Source organism: Eleutherodactylus coqui, chromosome 3 (genome assembly GCF_035609145.1).
Source record: "Eleutherodactylus coqui strain aEleCoq1 chromosome 3, aEleCoq1.hap1, whole genome shotgun sequence".
In the NCBI taxonomy this organism is placed as follows: Eukaryota; Metazoa; Chordata; class Amphibia; order Anura; family Eleutherodactylidae; genus Eleutherodactylus; species Eleutherodactylus coqui.
In genome coordinates, this window is record NC_089839.1 from 283,790,947 (window position 1) to 283,809,467 (window position 18,521).

The following is an 18,521-nucleotide window of genomic DNA, read 5'->3' on the forward strand; positions in this document are numbered from 1 at the left end:
ACACCCCTCGTTAGGATGCAATTCCTGGCAGTCACATGGCGTGAACCTGGCCCATTCGTTAAAACATGCAGCGTTAATTTAGCTTGAAATGAGTAATAATGCACAGAGGATGAAATGTAAACTCCACGGAGAGGTTAATGGCAGGGGCGCACAGGATGGCAGGCGCAGACAAACAGAAGAGGAATGGTGCACTTAATGGGGAGAGATTTACATGAAGACGACAAGAGAACGGATGCGTTGGACGGAATATTGTGACATCAGGGTGATGCAAAAGGAAACTTCCCAAAGTGCAGATGTGTTCAACTGAAGTCCCTTGTGTTATAAACCGATCGCTACTAATGAGATCCTCTGTGGTTTCTATGTGGGGTTATCCCCATCTTATAAAGTGATGGAATATCACCAGGACCCCAAGATGCTGAGAATGAAGGGGATGCGGCTCTGGTGTAGTGCTGCACCCTCTCCTAATTACTCCCTGCACAGCGGTGCCCCCGTCACCCGCAGTACCAGAAACCACAGCCTCCCCTTACACTGAAGTGGATCTGTACTGCAGTTCTCTGTGGCGGGAGGGGGGGCTGTCTTACACAAAAACTGCAGGAACTGCAAGAATGAATCAGCGCTGTGGCCCCTTCAGTCTTGAAGTGGGACCCTTACTGATCATAAATTGATGGTATATCCTAGCAATCCTTTTATTAAATAGGAATAACCTTTTAAATGCGTTTTTGGACTTTTTCTTCTTGTGGGGAATGATAAGGGCACTAGCTCCTCTTAAAGTGGCCCTCTGATCCCAGATGAGCAAAGATTGCCGCACACTTCTCTGATGCACGCTGTGTATTAGTATACATTGGCAGTCTAAGACACTACATGCCGCTATGACTGGCCGATGCAGCTCAGGTGGGTGGCACTGGCCAACCAAAGCAGCATGTATGGAGTCTTAGACAGTATGCATCAGGTGGTCTCAGAAGAGCTGTGGCCATCTTTGTGTATCCAGGACTGAAGGGTCGCTTTAAACAAAAACACACAGTTCTCAGCTTTTAAAAATTCCCACCACTCTGGTCGTGGAAGCTTCTGTAGTGGTCACATGCCATTCGTCATTCATGTGATCGCTGCAGCCACGTGATGTTCATGCAGACATGACTGCTGAGGCAAAGTGGATGCTGATCGACACGACTGCTCTAAAAACGCTTCTAGGACCTGAACGGTGGGGATTTTTAAAGTGTTTTTTTTGTAAATTATATCTTTTATAACTTTATCTGCCATCCATCTCCACAAGTTTAAACAAAAACAAAAAAAAAAACACCCATAAGTGAAGACACACTGACAAGATGAAAAAATAAATAAATTAATTTTAAAAAAAATTCAGAAAAACAGAATTTTGTACCTCCCCGTACCCATGTTTTTTCACACTAGATAACCCACTCTGGTTTTCTGTAAGCAATGTGTTCCTCAAAACCCAGGCTAGATGCTCTTGATGCGCAAACTGGTCTCCCACAGCAGTATGTATACTGGCCGCCTAGCCAAAGCAGAGAATAGGGGCAGCTCCTCCATGAAGAAGTCTGAATAAGGGAAGTGACCTGGAAGATCTCTGGTGGACAATGACGGAGCACACGCGATGACAGATCGGTCATGATCACTTGTGCATACAGGGACAATGAGCAAAGTCCCGCAGATCTCCCATTGTTAAAAAGTCAGAAGACATGGCAACAGCTTAGCACTAGTCATGTTTTCAGTAAGAATTCACAGAGCGCTCTGGTTTTCAGGGTTTCCCCTTAGATGCATATATGCATCCGACATGTTTAACGGATCGAATACAATAGTAACAATTACCATTGTATGGGATCATCTTATTCTATCTACATTGTGCTTGGGAGGTTTCACTCACCATCCCATAACATAAGGTGAGGCTATTAGACGGACATGCATCCCCCAATTCCTGATACAGTAGTAAGAGTGACCGCTATCTTCCAGATGAAGACGGGACTTGTGAATGCACTGCAGAAAGTGCTTCTGTTACACACTGAATGCACTCCTCTTCCTGAATCACCCAACTTCCCAAAAAAGTGGACTGATTTGTGTACAATTCTCTAGGTGCTGTACCAGAAAACACCCGGCAACCACAGCATTAGATGACAAGTAACTTCAGTCTTTCACAGAAGAAACCAAATTCTTTAGCAAAGTGAGCAGAATTAGGATTTATGAGAAGTCATACAAAAACCCTCGTATTTCAAAATCGGGGGGCAAACTGAAGCTCTGAAGTCTGCAAAATTCTGCATGGAGCTCCAGACACAATACAGGCTGTAACTCCGGACCAGTGCACAAGAAATAACGCAAGGCACTTAGGAGTTACTCTATTTCATTAAAGTGACCCTCAGGTTTCAGGACATCATTTTATCCCGGGACCAGAAGGTACGCTATATACCAAAAAGGAATTGGACGCCTGAGCAAGAATCAATAGTATTTACTTCCATATGTTAATACTTAGTCGGGCTCCTTTTGCCCTAATGACATTGGATATTCTCCATTGTATATTTTCTACTAATGTAACAGACTGCAGCTGGTACTTCCCTCCATTCATCCTGCAAACATCAGGCAAGTTCTTTCAACGAAGATGAACACTGTTTATATTTCCTGACCAGACTTCTACTCTGTACAGCCGGTCCAAATGTGGAACATCCATATCCTCAAACTAAAGTAAAACAGCGTTGGATTTGTGACTGGGCCACATAAAGTAGCCTCAGACCAAAATGGAACCTGCGCTGTACTTAACTGTTGGCACAACACACTCAGGCAAAAAAGACATTCCCCAGGCATCCTCCACACCCAGGTACCCGTATTTGATTTTAAGATGGAGTACCGTGATTCATCACGCTCCTCACATCATTGTAGATGGACCAATGAAATTTCTTTGAGAGAACTCAGACATTTGCAGAATGAATGGAGGGAAATACTAACTGAAGTGTATCAAACTTTAGTAGAAAGTACACCATGGAGAGTATCTGATGTCATTAAGGCCAAAGGAGCCCCACTAAGTATTAACATATGGAAATTAATGCCACTTTTGATTCTTGCTCACGTGTCCAATTACTTTTGGTGATATAATGTGGATCTTCTCAGCAGTCTCTCTGCTCCACTGATTTCAGGTGGCAAAGGTGGTTACAGCCATCTATAGACTAATTACACATAATGAATTGGTAGTCCAATGTCCACGGGCAGAATTAAATTGCGGACAATCCGCAGTTCAAGATGCCCATAGACAATCATGGGCGCCCGCAGTTGAATTTAAGAATGCGGATTTGATTTGCGGACCTTTTAGTCTGGAAAGCAAAATCGCAACATGCTCCATTTTGCTGTGGGTCCCGCATGGACGGCTTACATTGAAGTCAATAGAAGCAGTCAGATCCATGGCCCGCCTGCAGCTGACACTGCGGATGGGCCGCGGATCCCACGGGAAACCTAGAGATTAAAAAACTCCACTGCGCATGTGCGGCGGTGCGCCCTCCCACATCCGCAGTGGAGAAAACGGAAGATCCGCACAGCCACGCAGAGGATCAGAACGGGTAAGTAATGTCCACTTAATGCGGGTAGCGTGTGATTCAGCTGCGGGCTCCCGCCCATGGACATGAGGCCTTAGGGCTACCAATGCACTGTATCTGTTCTGTAATTGGCCAGTGCTGGCCAAACGCAGCAGCCATCTTGTTGTTCTTGGAAAAAGGTGCTCAAAAGTAAAACACACTTTAAGGTCTTGAAAAAGATCAGAAAAACAGCTTTCTTCAAAAACGACAACTCTCTACAGGTTGTGTGTTGTATTGCATTGCAGCCAAGTTGCAATACTACATACAACCCAAGGACAGATGTGGCACTGTTTTTGGAAAAAGCCATGTTGTTTAAAGCCAGCTACATATGGGTGGCTGATGGTGAAAGATCTGCTTGCATTGTACCTGACCTTATACATTAGTCTAATGTCAACTGCATCCATCGAGTTCGGCAGTATAGGCAAATGATCTAATGTATAGACGATGGCCCAACAACTCCCCCTACTGTTGTCATTGGGGAAACAGAAGGATCGGACATCTAGAATTTTATCTTCAGCATTTATTTCCATGGGAAATGAGATCTGCCAGGTAGCAGCCCATCTTTCTTTGAACATGGATGCTTGGCCGATGCAAACATTCACATTTATAAGGAAGTCTTGGAAGACAGAAGTTGATGCCTTGAGGTTCCAATTCTAATTTTTATGAGGATAAGGATGGAGGACAAGGCCTGCACGATATCAAAGCCTTCCAGTGCCTGATTTTCGATAGGGCCACAACCGGGCCACTTGCTCTTTGCTAAGCGATTACGGACTTCCACAAATATATCCAACGTTCTCCTTCGTCATTAAGAAACAGATTTCTGTTAAAACAGTTAGTGCCAATGTGGGAGAAGTGATTACTCTAAGAAGCAGGTGAGGTGGAAGCATCTAGAAGAATGATGAAAAAGACCAGGTCTTCCTGAGATCAGGTGATTTTTCTGCAGAAATAAGGGAAGTAAACCATTAGGGATAAACTTACTATAAGTCCATCTGCGTGCTTGTCCTCGTTAGTTTGGTCCTTAAGAAAAGAAACGTTAACATTGTAAACATGCAGCAATGTTTAAGGCCACACACAACAGCTCCTGAAGACTGTGGTACAATAGGACATGCCAGCGCTTCATGATCGGTGGGCTCTGACCGCTGGGAACCCCTCGATCCTGAAAGTGTAACAGCACTGATGTACCACTGCAGCCCCTTCAGTCACCCCTTGCACAGCGGCACCCTAGCCATCCACTGTGTAGGGGAAGTTCAAGTCAACGGGGCCATCTACAACGATGGGCAAGAAAAGACAGTAAAGGAGTCACTGCACTCCTTTTTTTTTTTTTGGAGGATCCCAGAGGTTGAACCCCAACAGATCATAAAGTGATGGCATATGCTAGAGATAGGTTACCTCTTTAGAAGGGGGTTCTACAAAACAGGGTTGGCCTACAAAAAGAATTCATCCCCACGCTGGGACATAACTTTGTGATCTGTGGAACCAACATCAGGGACCCTCACCAATCAGGAGAATGAGGGTCTCAAGCGTCCCTGAATGATAGGGAGCAGTGGTCTAGTATGCATTGACGATCCCATTAATTTGAAAAGGACTGCCAGAACCCGAGTACAAGCACTTGGATATCTCCAGCAGTCCCATAAAAATGCATGCATCAGTAGTGCATACGCTTGACCACTGCTCCTATTCAATTGTGGAAGCTCAGGATTCCAGTTATCCCGATCGATGAGATTCCTAGAGATGGGGACCCCAGCGATAAGATAGTTGTCTATTCTGTGGATAGGGGGTGACTTTTGTGGGACAACCCTTCAATGTCTAACTCCACTTAAAACATCAATCATGTGACTGAAGTTAACCCCCATTCTTTGACTCTGTCCTCTCAGTCACAATCCCAGGGGTCTATTAAGCAGGTATATGGCAAGTTGTCTGCAGTGGTGGTATGACAAAATGCCCACAGCCATAAATGCCCACAGGGAAAGTTGCCCACAAGATTTTGCATCATTGCAGCACGACAAAGTTAAGGAGCTGTGATATTCGAGGTGCAAGGTGAGGCTGTTCACATAATATGCCATCTGACTGCAATTTTGGGGGATCTAGCACAAAAAAAAAAATTAGGATCAGTGTTTTGCAAATACGTCTGTACAAGTCTATCATTATCATCAGTAGATTGAGTCTGGTGTCAAAGCTCACTGCTCCTGCCCAACTCCTCAACCCCAGCCCAGAAGGTGGCAGCACAAACTGACCCCAGGGAAAGTTAGCAAGTAGTGTGATGCCCTAGGAGTGGGCAGAATTTTGTTCTAAATCTTTTTATTTTAAACTCTCTTCCCCTAACCCCTGCCGCTTGGCAAAAAGGTGCCAGTGGAAGGATGGGGTATGCAGCGCACAGCTCCAGAGGTTTGGTGGTTGGGAGCCAGCCACCATTGCCCAGAGGAATATCAGGCCACCGGCTGGCAGGTTATTGTGTTAGCTGGAAGGGGGCCTTCTACATATATGGAGGGTGCAGCAGGTGGCGATCCTCACCTTTCTGTAAGTATATAGAATCCTCATGCTGCAGCCCGGGAACAAAACTGCAAACTGGAGCGAGAGATTTCACAATGCACCTTATTCATCCCAGTGTGTGGTTTGTGTGATGGATTGGAGAGGGACCTGGTTTGCTACAAATTAACGCTGGCTAAGGGACAGGCAGGTGGCCTTGAAACAAAGAAGCAAATCTGAGGCACAGTATTACATTGTTACTACTTCTGTACAGGACTACTAGCGGGTGAAAGATAAACTTGAGATTAGCTAATTTGCAGTCAAGGATTCTATTTCCTCATGTGTGCAATGATAGTTTATTAAGATATGTCTAATAACTCCAGTTTAGGCCTCCTGCACACGGGCGGAAATTCTGCGGCGGGATTTCCCGCAGAATTTCCGCCCGTGGAAGCTGCCATAGGATTGCGTTAGCAAACGCAATCCTAAGCAGACGGCTGCGATTTGTCCGCGCGAAATCTCGCGCAGCAAACAAATCGCGGCCCGCACAGAAATCTCACTCCCTGTCCGCCGGCTCCGGTCTGCGCATGCGCCCACTGCCCGGCAGCTGGCACATCAAACAGTCGGAGCCACGGAAGCAGGCGAGTATGCGCTGGTCCCTGCAGGGGTGCGGGACGGGTCCCACTGCGAGAATAGTAAGCAGTTATTTTGCCCATGTGGGCAACTTTCTGTGTGGGTATTCATGGCCATGGGCACCATCTGGAGTAGATGACCCTATCTGGAGGTGAAAACTATCAGCGGTGTATGAAAGTAGCAGACCTCTAATACTAGTAACACAACAAGCATGGCAAAGTGCAGCCTGCCAAACTAACAATTACAAATGCCTTTCCACCGATCCTCAGATTGAGCCTTCAGAATGATATAGTTTTATACTATCCATAGACCAGTCCACAGAACTACCAGCAATATAAATGAACGCACCATAAAAGTAACCAGCGGAAGGAAAGCAAATTACAACATATTATGAAAATCACTGCAAGTACAAAGTGCAACTGCACCCATCGCCGTCCTTTACGAAGAGAATCAAACATACAAACGCCACATAATCAGAACATAAAACCCTCCACTAGTAATGTGAGCAGCACGGCCCGATAACCAACATACTTCCCTTGACAGAAACAAAGCAGGGGTTACAATAAGTGACCATTATAAGAGGTGAGCGATACAATAGGATGGGGGGGGGGGGGGGGCACATTTCACCTAGAATGAAGATGGTCACTGACGTAGAAAGGGATGTGGTTTTCTTAGAGATTAGAAGGATCCAACTTTCATTAACAAAGTGCAGAGTCAAGATCCCTGCTGCAATTAATGAACGTTAAAGGGTAAATATCATCACAGAGGGATTAGGCGGAACGTGTACTTTTCCAGCCTCAGTCCGGAGCCAATTTTTTCACGTTGGAACCAACAGGACGATAACTAATGCAGTTTTAATTAGTAGATGGAGGGTAATAATCCCATCTTAACATGTGATGCTTAAAAGTGGAAATCATGGTTTTCATGAAAGTTAAAGGGGAAGTACAGCGGCAGCTGTCAAAGTATATATATACGAAGTCACTTCCTTTTGGGCAGTACATATGAGAGATACGTTTGCTTTCATTGAACAGGACCGGTTGTGTCCCCTTACCAGGACCGTCTGCATACGTTTACAGCCACGTGCACGCCGAATCCGCCACTGGTTTTAGCTTTCTCCCAGCCCCACTGTAATGGTTCTGGTGGGCCATCCCCATCGCCCAGTGTTGCTGAAGTGGTCCATCGTCTATTGGGGCTGGGCAGTGGAGGAATCAGCACAGATGCAGTTGTAAAGATACGCTGCACATGAAACTGGACAGGAGACATGCAGCTGCTCCGACTCCGTACATATCTACCATAGTAAATGAAATTCCACCAACTCCTTCTGGGTTTAAAGGGCCACTGCCGTGATTTTTTTTTCCTTTCGTTATGTAGCTATCCCCCCCCCCAATATATATATAATTGAGCTAGTGCTATCTTGGTTAGTGAGTTCCATCTGAAACTTTCTCCTAAGATGGTCATGTGACCTCTTCAGACCAGGTCTACTTGGATTTGTGAAGTTTATAGTCAACATATCATTTTTTGAGGTGGTTGCAGAGCCACTGATGATGATCACACTCGGGATCCTAACTCAACCTCCTAACTGTATACTTACAGTTTGTAGCTTTTTAGGTGAATATAGAAGGTAATGATAATTAAACTTCCCTCTCAGCAGGCAGAATAGTTTAGCCTCTAACTAATGTATCATGGGATAGAAGTGAAAGTAATAAATGTCTCCCAAGGTAGTGCCTGATACGCATCAGACAGGGGCTGCAATACACAGAGGAGATCTCCAGAATGTGACAATTAGGTGAAGGACATAGAGGGCCATTCCAGCAAAAACATTTTTGCATCCCTAACACTTTCAATTTCCACCAGTGTACATTGCACTCAATAAGACCGTAAGCAGTGAGCTCCCTCTAGTGGTACCTGCAAGTAGCCAATATGTTCTCTTTTAAAAGCAGTAGTCCCCAACTAGTGGATCAGGAGCCACATGTGGCTCGCTACCCCATACTGCAAGGCTCTACATCTAGATCCAGAGTTAGAACCCTATGCACTGACAAGTTACATTGTTACTGATGTGCTTACAACTAAATAAGGACGATTTGGATAGCATAACAGGAGTGACAAAAAATGGTAGAGAGACTTATTAAATGTGGAGAAACTTAAATTTACTTTAATTGTGGCCCCAACCATCAAAGCTTCCCGTGGCTTACAAGGTACAAAATGTTGAGGACTTCTATTTTTAAGTGCAACTGTGCTTTCAAATACTTTGACATGTGATAGGGACACAGCAAAAGTCTTGATTGCCGGGGGTCGGGGTGATGAGACCCGCAGTCACTAGAACACATCAGCCAAAACGCTCATCCGAGCGCAATCACAGCTTGCTAGTAGAAGACAGGCCCATAGACTTTCTATTAAGTCCATCTTCCGCTAACAAGCGGTGACAGCACTTTCTTCTAGCCATCCGTGGGGTTCTCGCAGCCTAGCCCAGCGATCAAAACTTTTGACATGTCCCTATAACACGTCAAAAGGTTTTGGAAAGTACAGTTACACCTTAAGTCTACATGTATTCAGGGCATTCGGAGCTCCGTCAGAAGACTGGAGCTCCAACTGCTATAAAGATATAGAATTCTGGACCTAAAAAGGGACAAGGTAGAAAAATAAATGGAGATTCACTTTAAGGGAATTTTCCATTGATAAATTGTGTCTGATTTCACATATAAAACAGATCAATAAAGAGCAAACGATGGAACATACAGCGCTTCACCAACAAAAATGGTCTACAGATGTCATGTGTTGCACAACAATTGACAAATCAGTGAAAATATATCCTAAAAAAGGTTAAAAAAAAAAAGGGGCAGACATAGGACAACTTACCTTTGCAATCTGCAGCAACACGATGCAATGTTTAATGGATTCTACCATGCTCTAGAAGAAAAACAAACATATTGTCCATTAGGGTTGCAGTGTAGTTTTCGCAGTTACCTTGCATTCAATGAACACCACTTCCCGACTACAGGTATCCATGCAGCTCACGGTGGGGCAGTTAGGGGGTTAACATTATTGCAAGTCCTAATAAATCCCTTCTGGGGAAGGTAGACAACCATCATCCTCTTCTCCATACAAGCAATAAACAGAACGCTATGCAGATGACAGAGGATAGAGAAGTAGCAAAGAACACGATCATAGAAAGAGAAGAATGACGGCAGAGACCGGTCTTCAGACCAGTCCATAACAACCCTTTACATATTTTTGAAGAAGTGTCCTTGGTCGTAGCCAATACTAAGCTGGCCATTTTTACTATCCTCTGTATTTGGACTCGTCAGGAATACCAGTGAGGGTGTGCGCTGCACTCCATATTGATATACAGGGCTGTGGGAACCCTATTTATCTTGCTGCGGAGCGAGCTGATGCAATGTGTCATCATGGCAGAAACCGGTCACATGGTCCATCCAGTCCACCCTTATATTTCCTTTTCATTTCTCTATTATGATAGATCTAAGAGCTGGCGGTCCTTTTAAGCCTGGAGTAAACCCAGGAGTCCCATAAACTAAAATAATGGGCTCGCAGGAGCTGGGGCACCATGTCCAAGGATGCCACTCACACTCCCCTTTCTTCCCGTTGCCCTGTCTGCCTGCACACTCGCAGCTCCATAAGCAGATAGTAAACAGGGAATGAAAAAGTATGAGAATGATCACCTCGGACTCAGCACCCAGCTGCAACGAGCCCATAACTTTAGTTTACTAGGCCCACAGGAGCTGGCAGTCTCAACAGGGTTATCCGGTTAGAATTAACTTGTTTTATTGCTTTAACCCTTTTGGCTCTGATTTTACAAAGCATATTTACCAATCCTCAATCCTTAGTCCTGGTGACCCAGCAATGCAGCCCTGCGATTCCTCTAGTCTCTGTTGACAGCAGAAGTCAGGTGGCTGCTGCCTACCAATCAGAGGCCACAGTGTCACTGCCTATTCGCAGGCATCAGCGCCATGATGCCAGGAGTTTGGACCAGTGACGCTGTGGCTCTGATTGGCAGGCAGCAGTCACCTTACTTCTGCTGTTAACAGAGACTAGAGGAATCGCAGGTCTGGATCGCCGGGGCTCAGAATTTAAAAAGTTAATTCTAACCAGACACCTTCTTTAAGTTCACCTCTGTTCAACCATATCTGTTTCAATGGAAACTTTGCATGTAATCGCAGGCTGGGCTACTGCAGCGGATCTGTCCGGCGAACAGCGAATTGGCGGGACTCCTGGGTAACAGATGCCTGCTGATCTATTGATTACCTAACCTAAAGCTAGCCCATCAGTAGATTAACTGCAAAACCCCCTTAAAATGTATCTCCTATCTGCAATCCCTTGGCACAACCCTTTACATAATGGTTCCACAGTGCATACTAGCTGATCTGTCCTAACCAATAATGCATGCTGGGGTTGGCAAGAGGACAATCCCTTTATGGGTAGGAAATAGAATTCACTTTATTTCTATTTTGGGGGAAACCTGATGATGTTTAACAACGCACTACATCAAGACTAAAAAAAGCACATGAACACATAAGAAAATCAGCCAATGTGTATGGGGATGACCTGATGGTATGGGGGAAGGCAGGATCAAGGAATTTTGGATTTCAACATGCCAGATCTTTGGTTCCCAAAGGGGATAAACTGCTGCCAGGAGATTCTGGAGGAAACACGCTTACTACCCTCTCCCCATTGAAAAAAACTAAAATTTAAAAATCTAATTAATTATTCATGTAGCTGAAGGTATACAAGTGTATTCTCACCCAGCCAGCAGCCTTCTGTATACTGAAACAGTCCATCTATGTACGATTATCATTTCCTTCTGCAGAAGACCAGCTTTGGCTTATATTCCCAGTCAAGCGATCATCGCTCCGTGTAAATGGGCCTTTAGACATAACGATTATTGCTCAGAATTCGCTCAAAAGCAATCTTTTGAGCGATAATCGTTGTTTGCATTCTCAAGGTAAGATAAGCACTCAAAATTCACTCAAACGACAGTTTGAGTGACAGTTTTGAGTGATTACTTTGCATAGGCTCTTAAGTAGCTAATTAACTACTTAAAGGGGTTGTCTCGCGAAAGCAAGTGGGGTTATACACTTCTGTATGGCCATATTAATGCACTTTGTAATATACATCGTGCATTAAATATGAGCCATACAGAAGCTATTCACTTACCTTCCCTGCGCTGGCGTCCCCGTCTCCATGGCTCAGTCTAACTTCAGCGTCTAACCGCCCGATTAGACGCGCTTGCGCAGATGGGTCTTTTCCCTTCGGCTCGGTTCGGCAGCAGCGGCGTTCTGGCTCTGCCCCCTTCTACGCCTCATCGCGTAGCTCCGCCCCGTCATGTGTGCCGATTCCAGCCAATCAGGAGGCTGGAATCGGCACACGTGATGGGCGGAGCTACGCGATGACGCGTAGAAGGGGGCAGAGCCAGAACGCTGCTGCTGCCGCACAGACCCGAAGGCAGAAGACCCTTCTGCGCAAGCGCGTCTAATCGGGCGATTAGAAGCTGAAGTTAGACGGAGCCATGGAGACGAGGACGCCAGCAACGGAGCAGGTAAGTGAATAACTTCTGTATGGCTCATATTTAATGCACGATGTATATTACAAAGTGCATTAATATGGCCATACAGAAGTGCTGAACCCCACTTGCTTTCGAGAGACAACCCCTTTAAGAGCTTATTAGTGTATAAATGAAAGCTCCTGCTGTACACAGAAGACAGCTGGAGCTCTGTCTTCTGTATATAACTGCTGTGTTCTCGGAGCGCTCAGCTGGTACACAGCTAAGCGCCCCGAGCAGAGTACGCAGAAGACAGCTGGAGCGCTGTCTTCTGTATACAGCTCCTTTTTTCTCCGCGCTTTCAGTTTGTGACCCGCTGAGAACTGCCAGCGGGATACCAGATGAGAGAATCTTATTAGCGCTGCTGGCTGAGATATCAGCCTGCGCCGCTGATAAGTCATTGCTCATTTCTAGAAAACTAGAAGTGAGTGATGAACGAAAAGTGCACGATGTCCGCGCGTTTAGACGCAACGGTTATCGCTCAAAAGATGGCTTTTGAGGGAATTTTAGAGCGATAATCGTTCTGTCTAAATGGGCCTTAAGTCATACAGTCCGCTTTTCCTTACAGAAAGAGTGCCAATCTCATCCACAGGCTGTACCAGTTCTATTCTAGTGAATGAAGCTAATGGATTTCTGGTGAGATGTGATATATATATGCCAGAGGCCTTATTACACCACTGCTAGATGTAGTACAGCTGAGTATGTCACCACACCTGGGCTAGGGTTAGATGGTGACAAAATAAAGTTTGCACAACCTGTTTGTGACTCACTGTCACACGACTATTTTAATAGCCAAACTGTAGCTCTGAAACAGAGAACTGCAGGCAGGTCACATGGACTTACATTCACGTCTACGGCGGGAAAAAAAAAAAGAAAGGCACTTGTGACTTACAACTGTGGTGTCGCAGTCATGGTAGGTTGCAATGCACCACCATTGACAGTCATTAGATGTGATATCACAATGTGACTCTACAACCTTCATGTCGCCATGTAGCCCAAGCCTGGAGATTACCAACTTTTTTTTTTTGAGCCACATTCAACTCAAAGATGGAGAGAAATATTTAGGCTAGTGCTACGCGGCATCTACAGGTGTGACACTTGCCATGGAGTGAAAGATTGCACCATGGGCCTGCTACATCACAATCTAATGTAAGTGAATGCGACCATGTCATGAGTAGCAATTTGCTGCAAGACGGCAGGTCACAAAAAAGCTGAACCCGACGACTGTATTGACTTGCATTCAGATGCAATGTAGCAGGGCTATAGTGCAATCTTTGGCCACAAGACACTAGTTGTGCCAAAGGCTGCCATGTAGACGCAAAAAGTATTCCATCTAATGTTATGCCATCTGCATTGGCACGGTTCGGTGGTTAGGATACATTTGCAATGTCAGTGCATATGGTTAGAACTCAGGACCTCCAAAACAGCAAGGGGTCACGAGACACATGTGGCTCCTGAGCAACTGGTTGGGGACCCCTGCCATAGTGTAACTGGGGGAGAAAAAAAACTGGAATACCCTGGTGTGTATTGAAGGGTATTCTAACCACATTTATGTGTCTGTAACAAGGATATATGTCTCCTGACCCGAACTCCGACTATCATAGATTCCTATAAGGGACCGGCGGTCAGACCAGGTCACATGTCCGTATTACAGATACATAAATGCAGCTTGCATACACTGGTGTCGCAGGCATTATACTCCTAGAATCCTATAGAGAACTCCAACGGGTTAAAGTGAAGCAGATGGCAACTTACACATGTGGTATCCTTGAGATTTTCAATTTTCTGTGGAAACAAACATATACAGTGGGATTATTCACAATGACTTCCCAAGGTCTAGAGCGGACTATGCCGACAGCCAATTATCAGGACTATGCCAACAGCCAATTATCAGGACTATGCCGACAGCCAATTATCAGGACTATGCCGACAGCCAATTATCTACATAGCTGAATATAAGACTACAACATGTTATAGAACAGAAATTACTGGTCGCGCCATGAAGCGGCATCTCCTGATGCAAGAATCAGGACTAATTGATACATAACTAGTCCCCCAGGAAGATCCTGCATGCAGAGAACAGCTGCAGATCATTTGCTAGTAAATTCCCCTCGGATGCGTTTAACTCCTCCTTAAAGGGATATTACGACTCTGGAGTACATATATTGTCATAATAAGTATATGAGCTTACTACTGCCCCCTGCTGAGAAGCCACAGAAAAGCCATGCTCTACAGAGGACAAGTCCTCTCCAATGGTGGATGCAGCAAATTGTGGGAGATGAAGGAATTCATGAGAATGCAGACAATTCCCAGAGATGACAATGTATATGTAATTGTACTTGTGTAGTTCGACGTTGAAGACAGGAGTCACATGCACATCACGCTTAGGACTTCCTCCGTACCGAGAAGTAGAGATTTTAATCACATTTGTTAGAACGGGGTCTAATAAGAATGGATATTTGGCACAATGCGAATGACTGTTCTTCAAAAAACTAGTCAGGAAACCCGTCCATCAGAAGCACAGGCGGAGATCCGAACTTGGACTTGCCACTGCCCACCACTCCGTGGATCTCCACCTGCATCTGTGGAGAAGCTCTGCCCTGTGTAAAGGTACCCTTTAAATAGTTAACCATTATCTGTGTCTACAGGGGGCTTCAGGCCTCAGGCAGGGGCTGTAGACACAGGAGGAATGTATTATTTACCAATCTGTACCAGAATTCTAGATTTAAAAAAATAACATATTTGCACAAGTTTTAACTTTGTAAACATTTGTAACTTTGCCCTTTTTTACGTTGCAATTGCCACTTTTCTAAGAGTGGGAAGAGTTAAGCAAAAAGTGCGCTGCCTCCACAGCACGTACATTATAGCATACTGTGTGAATTATGGCAGCTGGCATAGATTTCACAGTCTGGTGCACCGGCTGACCAGACATGCGCCTCTTAAAAAGTTTGGCACACGTCACTCCAGGGCATTCTTTACTTAGACCAGAGTTTTATACGTCAGTTTAAGTAAATTTCCCCCATTGAGTACCTGTGGCTCCATAGTGCTTTATATATTGTATTATGGAGAAGTTCTACCGAAGCAACACTTCTAGGGGAGAACTCCTTCATAGGGCTCACACAGGCGTGCATTCGCTGTGTATTACAAGCATAATACGCAGTTAATAAGCATGCAACATGCGTATTTATGGCATATTTTAAATACCCACAGTCTATAATGCATGTAATATGCACCAAAATAGGACAAGCTGGGGTTTTTTTCACGCGTGTGAGAATACCACAGGTCTGAATGGCCTAATGTAGATCAATGGGCTCCTGGCAATGCGTAATCCGCCTGTGTGGGTGAACCTCAAGACCGGTTTTACAAAAGCGTATTACAGCCATATTTCTGTGTTTGTAATATGGATGAGTGTCCCAGCCTGACCTCAGGGTTTACTGACCCGAGCGCAGAGTATCACAGGGACCCATGATGCCCTATGTTCGGGTCACTAGACTCAACGGTCCGGCTGGGACAGACATTAGTTTTACGGACACAAAAATGCAGCTATAATATCCTTGGGTGAAATTGGCCTTCGTTTTGCATGCGACGGTGCAAGCTACAATGCATTCATTTAAATGGAGCTGTTCACACAAGCGTCAAAAGACAGCATATTCAATGCTGCGCTTTGACAGCGATGTATGTTCTATGTTTGCCCCTTCTCAGCCCTGTGTCGCCCATCGAAATGAATGGGCGGCGGTTTCAGCGCTGCTAAAAACGTGGCACAGCTTGGTACAATGTTTTTGGCAGTGCTAAACGAAAGTGCTAGCTTCACTACTTAAAAAAAAAAAAAAAAATCAATACTCACCTAGCTGATGCTGTCTGGGTTCCTGCCGCTGCACTCCGGAGCTCCAAGCAGGCTTTCAGGAACTTATCACGCGCTGGCTCAGTCAATCAGAGCCAGCACTTGATGAACCAATCATAGCTATTCAATGGATGGCTGTGATTGGTGCATCCAGCGCTGGCCCCGCAAGCTTAGCCAATCAGAGCAATCTCGTGCTGGAGACAGGGTCTTCAAACCAGTCACTAGCAAAAGATGCTCTACCGGCGATGACAAGCACCCAGACGCCTGCCCAGAGCTCTGGAAAGCAGCGGCACGGACCCGGACGACGCCAGCTAGGAGAGTATTAATTTTTTTTTTTTCAGTTTCCTTGGCTGCATTTTCGGCAAAAATGCATGACAACGCTGCTAAAACTGCAGTGTTAAAAAACACTGCGTTTCTGTAAATGCCTGTGTGAGGGAGGCCTTAAGTGTCTGACAATCAACCTGTGTAAAATGACCTCTTAATCTTCCGAATCAATGCTCCATATTCATTCAAAGTCAATCACAGAAAACGGCCATTACTTACTGAGTGAGGAGTGCATATAGCTGCATCCTCTCACCATGCAGGTAGCTGACTACCAAATGAGGGCTCATGTATCTTGGCCAACATCCAACCAATGCCTTGCATTTATTATCTATCATTCACATGCAGCGTGGCTTTAAGACTCCAATGGGAGCCCAGGGTGGCAGTACCAATGTGGTTCACTGATGGATATGCAGGGCAACCCGCCAAATTATCATGGCGTCATTAATAGGTTGCTGGTCTGCACGGTGAACTACATATATCAGAATGGTCTGGCACCCTGTATCCACTATGTGTGGGAGTTTACACCAAGCATCCACCCCCCTCTATATCAAGAGGCAGTGTGAGTGGGTGTCTTATCGGTGTCCTGCACAGGTGTCATTAGCTCCCTCATTTGGTAGTCAGCTACCTGCATGGTGAGAGGATGCAGCTATATGCACTCCTTACTCAGTAAGTAACGGCCGTTTTCTGTGGTGGTTTTTCATTCTTGATTTCCCCTTCTGTGACGCGTTATATTAGTGTAGGGACCCACTACAACGCAAGGAACCCTGAAGTGGTCAGTGGCCTCATGTATCTTGGCCAACATCCAACCAATGCCTTGCATTTATTATCTATCATTCACATGCAGTGAGGCATTAAGACTCCAGGGGGAGCCTAGGGTGGCAGTACCAATGTGGTTCACTGATGGATATGCAGGGCAACCCGCCAAATTATCATGGCGTCATTAATAGGTTGCTGGTCTGCATGGTGAACTACATATATCAGAATGGTCTGGCACCCTGTATCCACTATGTGTGGAAGTATACACCAAGCATCCACCCCCCTCATTATCAGGAGGCAGTGTGAGTGGCTGTCTCATCGGTGTCCTGCACAGGTGTCATTAGCTCCCTCATTTGGTAGTCAGCTACCTGCATGGTGAGAGGATGCATCTATATGCACTCCTCAGTCAGTAAGTAATAGCCGTTTTCTGTGATTGTTTTTAATTCTCTATATTTCCCCTTCTGTGATGTGTAGATTCATTCTAAGTAAATGCACCTCATGCAAAAACCATTACAGAAAACAACTGACCTTCCTCTGTTCATCATCCTTGCAGTTTTGGATTTTTTCATCAAATACCTGAAAGCACAAAAGAGATTTCAACTCAACAAAAGGAGCACTTTGGTTCATTCAGACACTAAAAACCAAAACAAAACCCTAACAACAAAGCAAAAAGCAAAAGTAAAAGTACAAAAAAAATAAAATAAATAAATGGTGAACACAGAACTAGAAAGTGGGAGGCCGAAGTTTCTATTGGTCTGCGATGGCATCACCCTGTAAATACACGGAGCGCCGGCTGAGAGATGATTGTTTAGCAGAGCAACAGGAGAAAGATCATTGATATTCCAGAGCTACGAGCCGCTCCGCGGCCGTCCTGCTGCTCCATTAACTGCTTATAGGCCCTCGGCTCGGAACAGAAGCGACTGCTAAGAGCTTACCAGATAATGTGTGATGGAAAATACTTCTTTAAACATTAGTACATACACCAGTCACAAGACCAACTATAGCCGTCTTATACCTTATTATGGACAACTTTTTTTTAACCCATTAATGACCAAGCACTGCAAATACACAGTGTGGTTTTGGGCTTTAATCTCGGCCGATAGTATATATATGGTACAGGATAAACGTTTCTGCAATGTAACAGCAGCAAGTTGGGTCCTTGGCGGTCATACATGGTTTTTAACTGCTTCTGCCTTCTTTCTTACAGGCTACATAGCGCTCAATAAAAGCAATGTAGAGAATGCAGGAAGTGGCACTGTCATTTGCTGCACAGTATCTGGCGATCACATGATCGAGGGCGACCCCCTCACATGTGAAAGCTGCAGAGTCTTAGCAGACCCTTGACCTGCTCTGACAGTGACTACTGTCACACTAGGGGGAG

The 18,521-nt window shown here is 45.2% G+C and overlaps 1 protein-coding gene across 7 annotated transcripts in view; it reads right to left on the reverse strand.

The window, feature by feature from the left end:
* Positions 1-18,521, reverse strand: part of OSBPL9 (oxysterol binding protein like 9) — a 111,386-nt gene that overhangs the window by 18,352 nt on the left and 74,513 nt on the right. For 6 of the 7 annotated variants that reach the window (XM_066597601.1, XM_066597603.1, XM_066597607.1 and 3 more), the window contains 4 exons: positions 17,669-17,716; positions 13,975-14,004; positions 9,522-9,572; positions 4,548-4,586 (listed from right to left, as the gene is read on the reverse strand). In XM_066597601.1, the coding sequence (XP_066453698.1) occupies positions 4,548-4,586; positions 9,522-9,572; positions 13,975-14,004; positions 17,669-17,716 (168 nt within the window). The remainder of the gene's footprint in view (positions 1-4,547; positions 4,587-9,521; positions 9,573-13,974; positions 14,005-17,668; positions 17,717-18,521) is intronic. The other variant, XM_066597602.1, reaches the window with a different exon arrangement.